The 14,632-nt window shown below is 39.2% G+C and overlaps 1 protein-coding gene across 1 annotated transcript; it reads left to right on the top strand.

Moving 5' to 3' along the window:
- The first annotated feature begins 4,438 nt into the window (after positions 1–4,438).
- LOC135468874 (uncharacterized) lies at positions 4,439–10,171 on the top strand. Its single transcript, XM_064747332.1, has 4 exons — positions 4,439–4,737; positions 5,396–5,497; positions 6,243–6,368; positions 9,403–10,171. Exons 1-4 carry the CDS (start codon positions 4,582–4,584, stop codon positions 9,535–9,537), a joined length of 519 nt encoding a protein of 172 aa, XP_064603402.1. The 5' UTR covers positions 4,439–4,581; the 3' UTR covers positions 9,538–10,171.
- The last annotated feature ends 4,461 nt before the right edge of the window (positions 10,172–14,632 follow it).

Genomic DNA, 14,632 nt, shown 5'->3' on the forward strand with positions numbered 1-14,632 from the left:
CCAGCCGAATGTTTAACCCAAATTCCAGATAACACAGCTTTCTGCTGTTAACAGCGAGTCGCCTTGCAGAAACATCCGCAAAATCAGCTCTACTGGTCCGATATGCTAACTTATCAACTTCGCGAATAAGCCGATCCTAGCAACACAACAAATATTTGACTAACCACATCAAAAATAGCCAATGTTCATCGTATATCCCGTTATCTTTTGATGAATAAAATCGATTTCACAACTTAAGTCGTGTATAAGTATGGTTTCTGCTTCCTTTATGGCTGGTCTAACGTTTGTCTGCTCTTACAAAGGTTAGCAAAGCGGAGTTTGCTCTCCTTATATCACCGTTCACGGTGATTTTTTGTCCGCGGGCAGAATCTATGGCCTCAACAGTTTTAATTGTGCAGAAGAAATTAAAAATACCGTACGCCTCAAGGAACGATCTGTAACCTACCACACGACACTCGGAAGGGTGTAAGTCTACAGATCACATAATCCAATACTGGAGCTAGCTCAACTTTTAATATAGGTTACATAATTCAATACTGGAACTAGCTCAACTTTTAATATAGGTTACATAATCCAATAATGGAACTAGCTCAACTTTTAATATAGGTTACATAATCCAAAACTGGAACTAGCTCAACTTTTAATATAGGTTACATAATCCAATACTGGAACTAGCTCAACTTTCAGTTTAGGTATAGTCACATACAGACCACAGGGTCATGAACAAACACCAGTATACATTCACATGTGTGTAGGTTCATATACAGGCAGATTCAACTGTTTCCATTGCTCACGGTGCACTGGTGGAAGGAAGCGGTGGATGGTGCTCACATTGGTGTGGTGTAACATGAAGTTCGCTGGAGACAACTTGCCATCCACTAAAACGATGTACTGGTATACTTGGAAAAATACGGCAGTAACTTGCCGATGTTCGGTGATTTACTGCTTGCACCCCGGTTACCTCAACCCATGAAACTGGCCTACATATACTCTACGTGAAAATTTTTGAGTACACGGCGTTGAACCACACAATCCAGTAAATAAGTGTATTAACTATTGTGTACAAATATTTTAACACACAGGAACTGCTCTCTACAGGCAGACTTATGCAGGTATTTCCATACAAAGTTAAGATTGCATACAGGCATAGTGGTATAATGGCATATAGGTGTACGCCCACTGTTCCTTGACAAGAGATTTTAAACAGAGTGAAATCTATAATTAAACACATGTAACATCACATGACATTCCGGTGTCGCTGTGTATGAATTCCAGCCCTTTACATGTTTCGTCATATCACTAACTGTTGTCGGAATTATCGTGTATGTATGTGTAGAGGCGGTAAGGTCATATCGGTGCTCATAAAACATGCTGGCTTTACAATATATTTGTCAGCTTTGGACTTTGGTTTTAAGACGGACGAAATGATAATATTTATGTACTGGCCCCTTATATTACCCTGCGGAAGTCACCCATAAATAGCCGCGGATTGTGTGTTGTGTAGTCTGTTTGAATCGTCCGATACAATCAGTATATATATACCCGCCCTGCTCTGGCTCTTACCTTATAAGCCTTTAGATTTCATAAAAGACATTTTACAAGACGCCTGAAATGTACATAATCCAGCAGGTGTGTTTGTGTGTATATATATAGCAATGTGGGGGAGTAAGTGTTCTCGACGACTGAGCATGTTGATCTACCACTCACGTTACACAAAAATACATCGGGTAAATAAAGTAAATATGACTACACGTAAAGCCGGTCTAGGGGCGGTGTAGAGTTGGGGGGGGGGGGGGGGGGGGGGGGTTGCAAATGAGTTTTAAGATAAATGGGAATGGCGCACTTGTACAGGTATGTCATGCTTGCATCATAATGTGAAAAACTTCTCAGTTCACATTATCCGGATTACCTCAGTGTCGGAGTGGAGTGATGAGGCTGTTCATTGTGTGGCATTATAAGACGTGCAGTGGCCAGGGTGGTGAGCGAGAGTTGAGCTGACTCTTGGCGCCGTCTATCCCCAATCCCTACCACAAGCCTCTGCACTATTAGGTACCGGTACTCCACAACGCACTGACATCTCCTTCATTCCTCATAGCTTCAAGTGCCCCTTACATACCACCATTTACCACATTCATTAATAGGCTAAAACCATTTTTTACCGTCTCTTTCACTGTTAGAAACGTTCCATGACTTAAAGTGGATAACGTTCACGTCTTTATCAGTAAACCATTTTTTACATACATATATACACATGTATAAAACCGTTTATTAGAAAGAATGACATAATTACGAGTACCGTCAACTTGCCAACATAAATAACCGGTGACTCGAGTGCTGTGTTTTTGTCCTGTCAAGAATGGTTGTAATCAGTGAGAAACTTGTAACGCCTCAAATGCCACCAGCTGAAGAACGTAAGTCTAGCGCAGAAAGCATGCGCGATGCACAACTTGTTACGTAGCACTGACGAATGTCTTTGTTCCTTTGTAAACTGACGCTGTTGCTAATGATAAAAGGAACGTGTTATGTCGGGTGGACAGTGGCAGCCAGAAAGGAAAACGGAAAGCTTATTCCTAAAGTTTGAATCGCATATTACTTGTCCATAAAATTTGTGAAATCTCTATAAAACCTGTAAATGTTAAAGAGCAAGAACGAATTCGCAACATACGATGCCGAGTTGCACTCATGAAGGCAGCTCATTATGACCTATGTTAAACCATGTTCAATGTTAAAACCCAGGATGCTAAACAAATGACCAATGCACAGACAGAGCGAACGAACTGCTGACCAACTGACCAGACGGACATACGGAGCGGCATATAATGAGCTGAATGTGAACTTCATAAGACGTCAACAAACTCAAAAATCGCGGCAGTCACCAGGTGAGGGATGACACAGGAGGGGTGGTGAGGGGCCTGTAGATGGCTAGTTCTGATAGCGTTGCCCAGAGAATGGGGTAGCAGGGTATACATTCACACGACTGACCACAGAGGTTTTAGTGTGATAACTATTATAGATCTGTTCGTCACCATTGTTAACACGTTTATACAGTCTATAGCATCTCGCTTTGTACTCTTCATGGCGGTGACCTCTATAACAGATCTGCTAATTAACGATGACACGACGCTGTAATCAACTCAGTTAAACCTCTGACAAAATGTGCACTACAATTGTAATTTGCTAGCGAAGGAAACAAGTGCCGCAAACGTCATTTCGCTTTCCAATTATCTTGTGATTTAATCATTCAATTACAAGCCGAATCTCGCCTGGGCCACCCACGGTGGAGCTAGACAGTCTTACGCCTGAACCCTGCACCAGCCCAACAACCCGTATACATCTCAGGACTTTTCACAACAGACAATCTAAAAGCTGCCATTTGTTGAGAGTAGGAGACAGATACAAAGCTGGATTCTATCTTGAATTAGGTAGGTCAATCATCAAGTCTACTATGCATCAGTCTCCTTTGTGGTGATTGAACGGAGAAATTAACTTAATCACACTGGTTACACTGGTTATCTGACCCCTAAAACCTGAAATAAGACAGGAAGTATCTGGGTCTTGGTTTCTTTTGAGTCATAGATTAAAACTCTTTAATAAGCCATACAAGCATACAAACCTAATCGGTGACAACATCTACACACATATCTTCTCACCATAATGCTATCCGTTGCATAAATGAAAATATTACTGAGGGCAGCGTAAAACACCAAATAAATAAATAAATAAATAAATAAATACACGCACATATATCGGACAAAGATGATAGTTGAAGGGAGATAATCCAAGCAACGTGTCTTTGAAGACATCCTGTTTGCGCATCGCCTCCCTTGACAAAGCCGAGGGCAGTGAAATCCACTCCATAAATGAAAAAGGGAGCCCATAAAACGAATTTTGCTTCCAAAGTTTCCTTTGTGTTCTCAACCTCCCCCCTCTCATACCACCCCTTCAATACACGCACACACTCAAAAAATATCGAAACAGACTGTGTAAAATCTTGTGTCTTTTAGGCTACCCCTAAGATTTCACAGAGCTGCCTTAATAGCCTGCCTATTATTTATTAATATAGTTTGTGCATTCGGCGAAAACAACTTCCTTTTCACCAATATGACTTTCACCTTGTACATTAGTTAAAAGCTTGGGTAGCCTAGATGTATGTTTGGTAGGTTGTGGTGACTTGAGAGGGACATTTCTGTTATCCTCAGTTCATTGATGTTTACAGAGTGTTTATCTCGTCCAAATAGAATCAAGAAAACTTTATTTAGTCATTTAAGTTTGAATTTTTGACTTGGATTCTTTGTTTTCAGAATTTATTTGTCCCCCCCCCCCCTATTGTGTGTCTGTTTTAAAAGAGTAAACTACGGTACATGGGCGATGAAAACGGATGAGGAATTTATTACGCGCCACAACTGTATGTTGTTGTGGCGAGAAGATTTGGCGGGAATGCCATGTCATCATTGTAAACATTGGGTCTTTCCATGTGTTAGAGGAAAGCTAACACAGAGTAGCCATAACGCTAGAAGATTGGCAGTTCTGTACTTTCAGCGTAAAATTTGGTGCTTGTGGTTCGGTTCTCTACCAGTAACAATGCCGAGTAACGTTGAGATCAAGGCTAAGGTGGACGATGTAGAGGCCTTAAAACGTCTGGTCGAGGAGCGAAGCGGACAAAAGCCTACTGTCATTCTTCAGCGTGATACATTTTTTCAGGTGGCGTCGGGTAGACTTAAACTTCGCTTTTTACAGGTAAAATGCTACTCTCAAAACAGATGTCATTCTTAAGCGTGTAACTGTCTATATATAGTATATAAATATACACAGGCCTACGCTATATACCTATGTCAGGCCTCCGTGCGTGGCCTAGTGCGCAGCATAATGACCCAGGAGCCTCTCACCAATGTGGTCGTGTGAGTACAACCCCGACTCGTGCTGGCTTCCTCTCTGGTCGTACGTGGGAATGGCTTCCAGCAACCTGCGGGTGGTCATGGGTTTCTCCCGGGCTCTGCCCAGATTTCTCCCACCGGAAGTGAAATATGTGAAATATCCTTGAATACTGCACAAAACAACAGTGAAATAAATAAATAAATAAATAAATATGTCGCTGTCTTCGTCAGGCATGGATAAAGATTAGCTATTAGAAAAATCAATTTATTTCAACTGGATTGAATCGCTGTTCTTTCCCAACATAACATTAACATGAATTTAACTGTTCGCCAGGAAATTACACAGTAGTGAGGCTCCTCTGACTGAGACCCCAAGACGGATAAAGGTATATACAGACCTGGTCAATTATACTGGACATGTTAGTGTACAAAATCCGTCAAATTTATACCTTGTGTAAAAGGTACAGCAACAAATAAAAGATATATACCGAATAACGTGAAGAAATGCCTTGTTGTGTTAGGACTCTCCATCCCAACTTATCTTCTACAAACGAAATGACAGTTCAGGGCCAAAGCACAGTGAATACCATGTGAGTGAGACTCTGGATCCCGAGTCGCTACAGGTGAGTGTGAAGGGGTGGGGGTTATATCAAGTGTAGGGAGATATATGGGCGAAGTGATATTTTCATATATTTGGAAGAGTATTGGATAATCTTGAAAGGGAGTGAGAGCTTGACCCTGAGGTAATAGCAGGATAGGAAAGTGATGATGTAATAGTGGAACAGCGATTTGATACGACGTCCGTCTGAGTGATGGGAAGAAATATTAACATGAGTGGGATATGAGGAGAAAGGAAAGTAACACTCAGAGAAGGCATAATGTGTAGATGCAGTAAAAGATACGGAAGGCCTGTGTAAGGAAGAAAAAAAAAACATTAGCAAAAAGGTTAAATGTGAAGATAAGTATATGATAGGAATAATGGACAAAGCCTGAGAATAAAATGTGACAAAAATAACTTTTGAGAGAAGCATTCGAATTTTGAAAAAATTCGCTTAGCAAGGAGGGAGCTTAAGCTGAAGTTTGGAATTAATACGAAAGTAGAATGGACACTGGAAAAGTAAGGATCGCCTTTTATGCTGTATTCCTAATACATTACCTTTCTATATTTCAAAACTTAGCATGTGGAAATGGTGTCCTGTACTTGTCAAAACAGGTGCTTTACTTCAGGCGGTCTGGTTTCCACCACCCATGGAATTGTAATCGTATAACGGAAATATTCTTGAGGTTAACACTAATGAATTAATCAATCAACCAGTCTATCTGTGTATCTATTTTGTAAGTTTGCCTTTCTTTCCCAACCCTAATAAGAATGTCCTGGGCGAAGCTATAGGGATAAGGGGTGAGGTGAGGAAGACGCGACTGCTGTACATGGTTGGGCAGACACGGGTGCACGTGGACTCGGTGGAAGGACTGGGCGATTTCATGGAACTCGAGGTAAGACAAGCCCGAATCGGGCGGAAGCTTGTGGGAGAGGTTGGGGCAGGTTGATTTAGTTTACGTATGTGTATATCTGTTCATGGCAAGAGGTGGTTGTTATGTTGGCAAAGTATACCCTAATTGTGTGGTATTATTTTGTTGCAACAGTATTATTGCGTTGGCACATCACTGTTGTGTTGGCACTCTATGTATCATATGCAGCCACAGTATTCATTGTATTCGCACAAAATGTATTGAGCTGGCACATCGTAAAGATGTATGTAGTATGTATTGTTTTGGAGCAGTATTAATTGTGAATGTTTGAATTGTCTTGAAACAGTTTTTTGCCTTGAAGGCAACATGCAAGACTTCCTTAGCTTACTGTTTCATGGATCAGTTTTCGCACACTATTCAGAGTTGTATAGACAACGCTTCTTTATTTTTATCACGGTCTACTTTTTTTTTTTTTTTTTTTTTTTTTTTTTTTTTGATTGGTGTTTTACGCCGTACTCAAGAATATTTCACTTATACGACGGCGGCCAGCATTATGGTGGGTGGAAACCGGGCAGAGCCCGGAGGAAACCCACGACCATCCGCAGGTTGCTGACAGACCTTCTCACGTACGGCCGGAGAGGAAGCCAGCATGAGCTGGACTTGAACTCACAGCGACCGCATTGGTGAGAGACTCCTGGGTCATTACGCTGCGCTAGCGCTTTAACCGACTGAGCCACGGAGGCCCCCGGTCTACTTTAGGAACCGAACCTAAAGTCGTGTGGGAGACTTTTGTTACATTTAATTGACCTTGGCGTAGTTAGTCAAGGTAATCATGCCCTCTGTACCTTTGTTAACACTTTAGAATTTGAACTATTTATGTAATGTATACTAAACATATATCTCACATCCACTTTGTCGTGGTGAACAAGTTTTCTGTCTAGTCAATAGGGCAATCTTTCATGCAATGGTTCGAAATTGATTTATGCATTAGTTATAATTTTCAGAGCTAATATTTTATAGCATGGACACGGTGTCTAATTTATGAACACTAAAAGTTTATATTTTTGACCCAATGTGTTAGCTGTGAGCTTAATGTTTTGGGTATAGACTTTATTTAGCTCAGGCATCTTGAGTTTAGTACATACCCCGCATCCTTCCATATGTTTACTTTTTCCGTCTGTCACGGCTTGGTATTGAAGACATTAGCATATACATAGTCTGTCATAGTATCATTTTGAAATTCTCCTTTTTTCTAAGAAATCTTTTATTCAATTCCCGTTGGTTTTATTCCGATCTGTATCATAAAGAACGGGTTACCCGTTCATAGGTTAGGCCTTCTTTTAAGTATTTGTAATATACGTTATTGTCTTAGTCAGGTTTCTCCTATCTTTCTGAAATCTGTCTGTCTTCATTATGTGTTTGACTGTTTTGACTCAGATATTGCGGTTTCACCATCAAGTAGTTCAAAGTAATTCAGTCGGCTTTACTCTCATTATCTTGGTACATAACAACGACAAATACCAAATCAGATGACGTACCTCAGGAATGTAAACAACGTAAAATGATGTTGATCTTCTCCTTTTTTTGTGATCTGATGTATGTTTGTGTTACTTTCCGTCGTTTCGATATCATCAGGGCTTAAGGTAAGCCATCGCCACAAGCATTTACCTAGTTTTGGGACAACACACGGGATTAAGACATCCAGTATGTCTAAGTGGATTAGCCGTTTTGTTTTAGACTACTGGCATATTGTACCAAATGGATTATGTCGTTCTTCCGTGACGTGAATAGCCATTATACCCTTTCAGATAGGGTATTCAAATTTGAAATGTTGTGCTTAATTGCATAAATGTTTAAAATAGGTAACTCGACTCAAATAATGAACTGTGATTATATATTGTGTGAAATGAGGTTCGGCTACACGTCATATGTGAACATGTACGTGAAACGTCATGAAAATGTGCGGTGATGTCATCGATTGAAGAGAACCTGTCCCACGTAAGCGATGTAGGCCACGTGTAAGTAACTCATCGTTCTGAGCAATTAGACGCTCTGTCTAAAAAAGGACGTAGGGACCACGCAAGTATATTGAATGTTGTATTCATATTTTCCATCTAGCTCTGCTCTCACAGCGCTATTTTCAGTAAAACTTCAACCAAGAATACGTCTAGTATTTTGGTCCTTGGTCGTCAATGATGCGTTAGCAGAAACGTAATGCCAGATTTTTGTTGACAACGTTCAACTGCTGTTGTAGGTCTCTACACGTTCACTCTCGCGTAAACGTGAAGCCGAACTTTTTTAATTTCCCCCCTATTCGTGAAAAACTCTCGAATATCCCATTCATGCACTGCTGATGAGATTCAGCGAGTCGTACTCACTTCTTCTTTCCCTGTGCCACCGTGCAATCGTACAGCCGATGAGATTTAATGCGTTATACACTCTTGTTTCCTGTTTCACTATCATCTTCCGTGACAACTGGTTCTGATGATTTATTTATTTGATTGGTGTTTTACGTCGTTTTCAAGAATATTTCACTTATACCTCGGCGGAGGTTCTGATGACATCGTGTTGATATATATTGCATATTAGATTAAGTGTGTCTGGCTCATTTCTTATTTTTCTTATTTCTTATTTCTCTGTGTCACCCAGCTCAGATAACGTCATATATACTGCTGATGGGATGTCATGTGTCACACTCTCTTGTTGACCGGACCGGCCCCGACAGCACAGTTGGTAAAGCGGTAAATCCAGGGTCAATCCTGGGTCGGGTCACACCTAAGACCTTAAAAGAGGAAGTTGTATTTCATCGCTTGGCGTTCAGCATTAAGGGGTTGACCCATATTAGTATAATGGCTCGGGCCAGGTGGCTTACTTGCCTTTGGTAAGTCGTCTCAGCAAGAGATGAAAGAGAGGTGAAAATCCGTCCTGCAACAGGGAGGCACATTACATATTCTCTAAGGACTCCTTCGTCATATGCCTGAAAAATTGTTAAGTACGATGTTAAACCCCAAGCATGCACTTACGCACTTCTTGTTTCTCTCTCTCTCTGTGTCACCAGGTTCAGATGAGGGACGATCAGACGTTAGAAGAAGGACAAACTATCGCCGAAGCTTTAATGGTCGACTTTGGTATTGCTAATGAAAACCTTATTTCCTGCGCATACATGGACTTACTCGAAAACAAGTCTTGCTGACTCACATCTGTTTATGCGAAGCTAGACGTTTTCATATTTGTCTGCTTCCTGAAGTTTTCCACGTGTAACAGACTTACCATGAACGATCAGTTGTGGAGAACAGATAGACGAGATGTTTTCAAGTAACTGTTATCCCGCGAGTTTGGCTCTAAAACAAAAATAACTGGTAAATATAGATAATTGCTACAAATTCTTTAAACCTTTATTATTGTTCATAAGAAAGCAGGAGAAAAGACTCCAGAGAAAAGATTTTGAAGATTTGGATACTTCCACTTCATTGAAGTGCATGTATAGTTAAACTGACACATACAATGGTCATCCCACGAAAAAATACCCATCTCAGATGGTTTTAGAGCGATGATAACTTTCTTGAAAATGTTGTCAAAACATTTTGTAACTCGGTAATCAGTTTATCCAAGTTTACATGTGGTATAAAATAATATGTTTGTATAATAATAATATGTTTGTTTGGAAACGTATATTATTAAAGTATATTACGTTTGTTCAGTATTACTACAGATATGAAGCCTGTTAATCCTGACATCAGGCCAATATTAGTCTACTTGGAAGCCTCTTAGTACGGACATTTGATTTGCCTGAAACATTAAAAACTGTTCATAAAAATATCACATCATACCATATCGTTTGGAGCGTTCAGATTTATTGTATTGTCACGTTGTGTTAGCTGCCCCCTTGTTATTTTTCTGTTACGTACAGCAACACAGGGCAAAGATAGAAGAAAGAACATATTATTTAGTACTCTCACGAAACGCGGAGCGATACAGGGCAAACATTGAAGGAGAATATTATATCATTCTTTCTCGTATATACCGTTGTGCGACCGAGGCCAAAGACGGACGTTTTAACGGAGCGATATATACATGACAAAGACTGAAGGAGGAACATGTCATTTGTTACTCGTATGTAACACGGAGCGATGAAGGACAGAGATGCAAGGAGGAACCTTCAATTTGGTACGTATGCAACGTGTAGCAATACAGGACAAATCTGCAAGGGTGGGCATACCATACTATATAGTTACTTGTATGTATGGTGTAGCAATACAGGACAGAGTTGCATGGAGGAACCTACCACTTTTTACATGTACTCGTATGCAACGTACTGCGATATAAGACAACGATGGGAAGAGAAATACACCGTTTTTTTCCGTGTGTAACGTGTAACGGTACACGACAAAGATGGAAAGATTAATATACCGTTTGTTACTTGTAACAATGTTATATGGAGGAGTTCAGGTGAACGCAGGGGTACACTATTCGTGACCTGGGTGTATGCAGTCCGACAGAGTATGTAGCATTCCCTTTTTGGGGATGTTGGATATGCATTATGTTCAATTTGTTATGCCAATTTGCATCCCGTTTTCGTCCAGCTTTTGGGGCAATATTTAAAACTTAACACCGTGCAAGGAACACCTTGAATAACCCACAAATTTGAGAAGCGCCATATGCATCATTCTACATAGATGTTCTCACGTTGCTGCTACTCTGGCGCTCTAAAATTTTGGTTCCTCGACCAACCATGGAACCTTCTGCTCCAGTTTTGCTGACAGTTTTTGTTCACGAGTTAGCATTTTCCATATAGGTATAGTCATATTTTTGAACAAAATATTGTTCGTATTCCGCATTTGTACAAGTTTGCCTGGAAAACATTACAAAAGACTGGATATTTTGTCATTGATTAGTATAATATTACATCTGAGATTAGATCCCACTGCATGGAAATGGTGTTCTCTGTCCATTGATGTGGCGATTGAGTAGGCGTTGAAGAGAATTACGCAGCATGAGAAGCGAATGGAATATAATACCTGTACCTGTATGATCGGAAAAGCAACCTGGTTATAAAAACATCATCACTCAAAATGAATTTATCTGTTCTGGGTGTCACACAGCGCGATGACATTTACATGGAAGAAATGCGTGCTCTTAAATATTTAGTACCCGTTGTGCATCTCTGTGAATTATCGAATGTAAAGCATTGATAACACACCAACGTAAACACGTTAGAAGAGTCGTAATTTTTGTAATACAATACAATACAATACTATATATATATATATATATATATGAAAAAAAAATAAATCGCCGTCTTAACTTTTTCTACATTCTGTTATATTCCAACTGCAGTTTCAAACTTCATGTTATTTTCACGGAATATGAATATGAATGTCCACAGAGGTCTTTATATAGGATATGTGTTACCAGTAACCAAGGAACATGTCACGTACATGTCAAAACAGGCAATGGTTTAGTTACAGGCATAATACATGGATAAATTGTTGCTGGGAACAAGGTCGTACATTTATGAAGCAGTTAAGTAGCAAACATTAGAAAAATCAGTACTGAAGAGTGTCTATCCGCAGGGCGACTAGTGATGATGCGTCTTTATTAGCATCGAACGGATGACCCTGTGGATAATCATTGCCATAACATTTGTACATATACGATGAGTAATATATATACACAATGAGTAATAAAAATTAACTGGTTTGACAAAATTAATCAACATAAATTATACAAGCATGTGGTATATCATGATATTATGAGATACGATATTAGGGCCCATGACATGGGTTGTATTTGTTTATGAAGAAAGTTTCTTTTACATCTAAGGTGGCTTGGTTTCCATCTAATACTTTATAAAATGGAAAGCGTTTTAACGAGAGAGTCATTGACAATGCACATGAGCGTATGTGCTTACCGACTGGAAGATGACAATATTCGTCGTTGTTGATATGTTGTTGATGCAGTGTCAATCTGGAGCGCAGATCTGAGGTCTGGCCAATATATTGTTTGCCACATCCCATGCAAACAAGTGCATATACAACATTTTTTACAGTACAGCAGATATCCAATTTTACATTAAACAAAGAATCCTCTCTCAAACTGAAAGCTTCATTTTTCTAACATGCGTATGCAAGCTCCACATCTATTGCATTTAGAGACCGATGGAGTCACAGATTTTTCTGAAAAGTGAGCGCGAGTTAACATTTTCTTAGGCTTGGAGCCTGTCGTTTGCTATTAATGACCTTAGATTTGGCAAGAATATCTTTCATCCTGTCACTGTTTTTTCAGAATTGGTAAGGTATTCACAATGATTGGGAAGATGTTGTTATTATTGGGATTATGTTTTGAAACAAATGGAATTACCTTCTCGTCAGGTTTTTTCTTTGAGGGTTCGCTCAGGTCAGTTAATGAATGACTCTGAGCGGTCCTAATTCCTTTCTCAATTAATCCTTCCGGATAACCTCTGTTGCGTAGACATGATTTAAGTTCTATTAAGCTCTCATTTTGTTTCGATTTTACGTTTACTATTGTACAGATTCTTCTGGCAAGGCAGTATGGGATATTTTCCCGAGTTTGACGCGGGTGATTCGAACTAAAATGAAGACAGAGTTGTGTGTCCCCTCTTTCAAGACAAGTATGTCTAAAAAGGGTACTGACTTAGAATTTACTTTCATGGTGAAGGATATTTGGGGATGAAGGTTATTGAGGCTATCAAAGAGAAGATCAATCGGCCCGGCTTCCTTTGGCCAGAAAATAAAACAGTCATGCAGGTGTCTTTTCCACTGGCTCTTAAATTCTGTTGCAAAGCCATATCCAAACATGGTTTCTATTTTTTGGTAAAAAGATATTTCTAAATAGCCTATTACTAATGTTGCATAAACCGGGGCCATCTTTGTTCCCATTGCTGTCCCAAGAATTTGTACTTAATAACAATCGTTAGAAGGAGTTATTGTTTAAGATAAATTTTGCTTTTGAAGCGTTTGTCCAGTGATTCGGGATGTTGATTTAACCAATATTGTATTGCTATTCTATTCCTAGCTCGTGGGGAATGTTGCTATATAAAATGTTAACATCAAAAGTGGCCATTTCGACGTCATGATCTGCGTTTTGCGGTAACTCTGGTACGACCTTGTTTCCAGCAACAATTTATCCATGTATTATGCCGTGTAACTAAACCACTGCCTGTTCTGACATGTACGTGGCATGTTCTTTAGTTACCATATATATATATATATATATATATATATATATATATATATATATATATATATATATATATATATATATATTGGGTAGCGCAAATGATAACCCGTAAACATTAAATAAAATACACAATCACAATCTGTAGAATGAAGGGCGAAATCTGACCAATGATGACAGCATGTATGTGTCACACTTAATCGGTGAAATCCAGCCTCTGGTCAGTCTGTTAGGGTTTGATGCTATAACTGTTCATGCAATTGGTGAAATAGTAGCAACTTAGACACCCCCTAACACCGTGGATTAAATATAATTGGATAAAAACTATGTAGTGATGTTAATAATTTATTTGACGTCACTGTTTACAGTAGGAGAGTTTCGAATTCCAGAGCTTGTCTACCCTAAATGACTTTTGTAAACTTATTTTCAGACGCCCATGTTTGTAAATATATTAAATCAAGAATAACGAATCATATATAAAGAGCTTAAGGAACGCCGGGAATATGTAAGAGGGAACTGGTCAACTATTTTCAGTGATGTAGGAAATATGAAAGATTAGAGTATGGTGCTCCATGTGTCCCTCTCCGATTTACCGACATTATTTATATATCTTTAACTTTTCACCTTCACTTTTACAAATCGAATGGAATTTGTCCTCTAAACTTTACCATCTTTGAATCAATATAAATCGTACAGACACAAGAAAGCACGTTTGGTTACATATGAATATATAAATCCTTTCATTCCCAGTGAAGCCGTTTCAGTGAAGCAGGACTAGATAAAACGGCGGTGGAATTCCGCCCTGCAACAAGGATACACATTACATATACATGTTGAAGTGGTTAACTCCATATACATAAATCTTCCAAACAACTTGTGGACTTATAAATCTGACAACTACTTGTTTCACTCGATTTATTTCACTCTGTTTTGCATATAATTAAAAAAACAAAGGCAACATTCTATGCAGGGATTTATAAATCGCTAGTCACTACTTATTAACATATACAAATACCGGCAGTCGTAAACCTCGGTCTGTCCGATATATATATATATATATATATATATTATATATATATATATATATATAT

This window comes from Liolophura sinensis, chromosome 6, assembly GCF_032854445.1.
Source record: "Liolophura sinensis isolate JHLJ2023 chromosome 6, CUHK_Ljap_v2, whole genome shotgun sequence".
NCBI lineage: Eukaryota > Metazoa > Mollusca > Polyplacophora > Chitonida > Chitonidae > Liolophura > Liolophura sinensis.

Excerpts from the sequence above, each read along its gene's own strand:
- LOC135468874 (XM_064747332.1), top strand. The coding sequence starts at position 4,582 with ATGCCGAGTAACGTTGAGATCAAGGCTAAGGTGGACGATGTAGAGGCC. Across the intron at positions 4,738-5,395 it reads TTAAACTTCGCTTTTTACAG|GACTCTCCATCCCAACTTAT; the intron begins GTAAAATGCTAC and ends TTGTTGTGTTAG. Across the intron at positions 5,498-6,242 it reads TGGATCCCGAGTCGCTACAG|AATGTCCTGGGCGAAGCTAT; the intron begins GTGAGTGTGAAG and ends AACCCTAATAAG.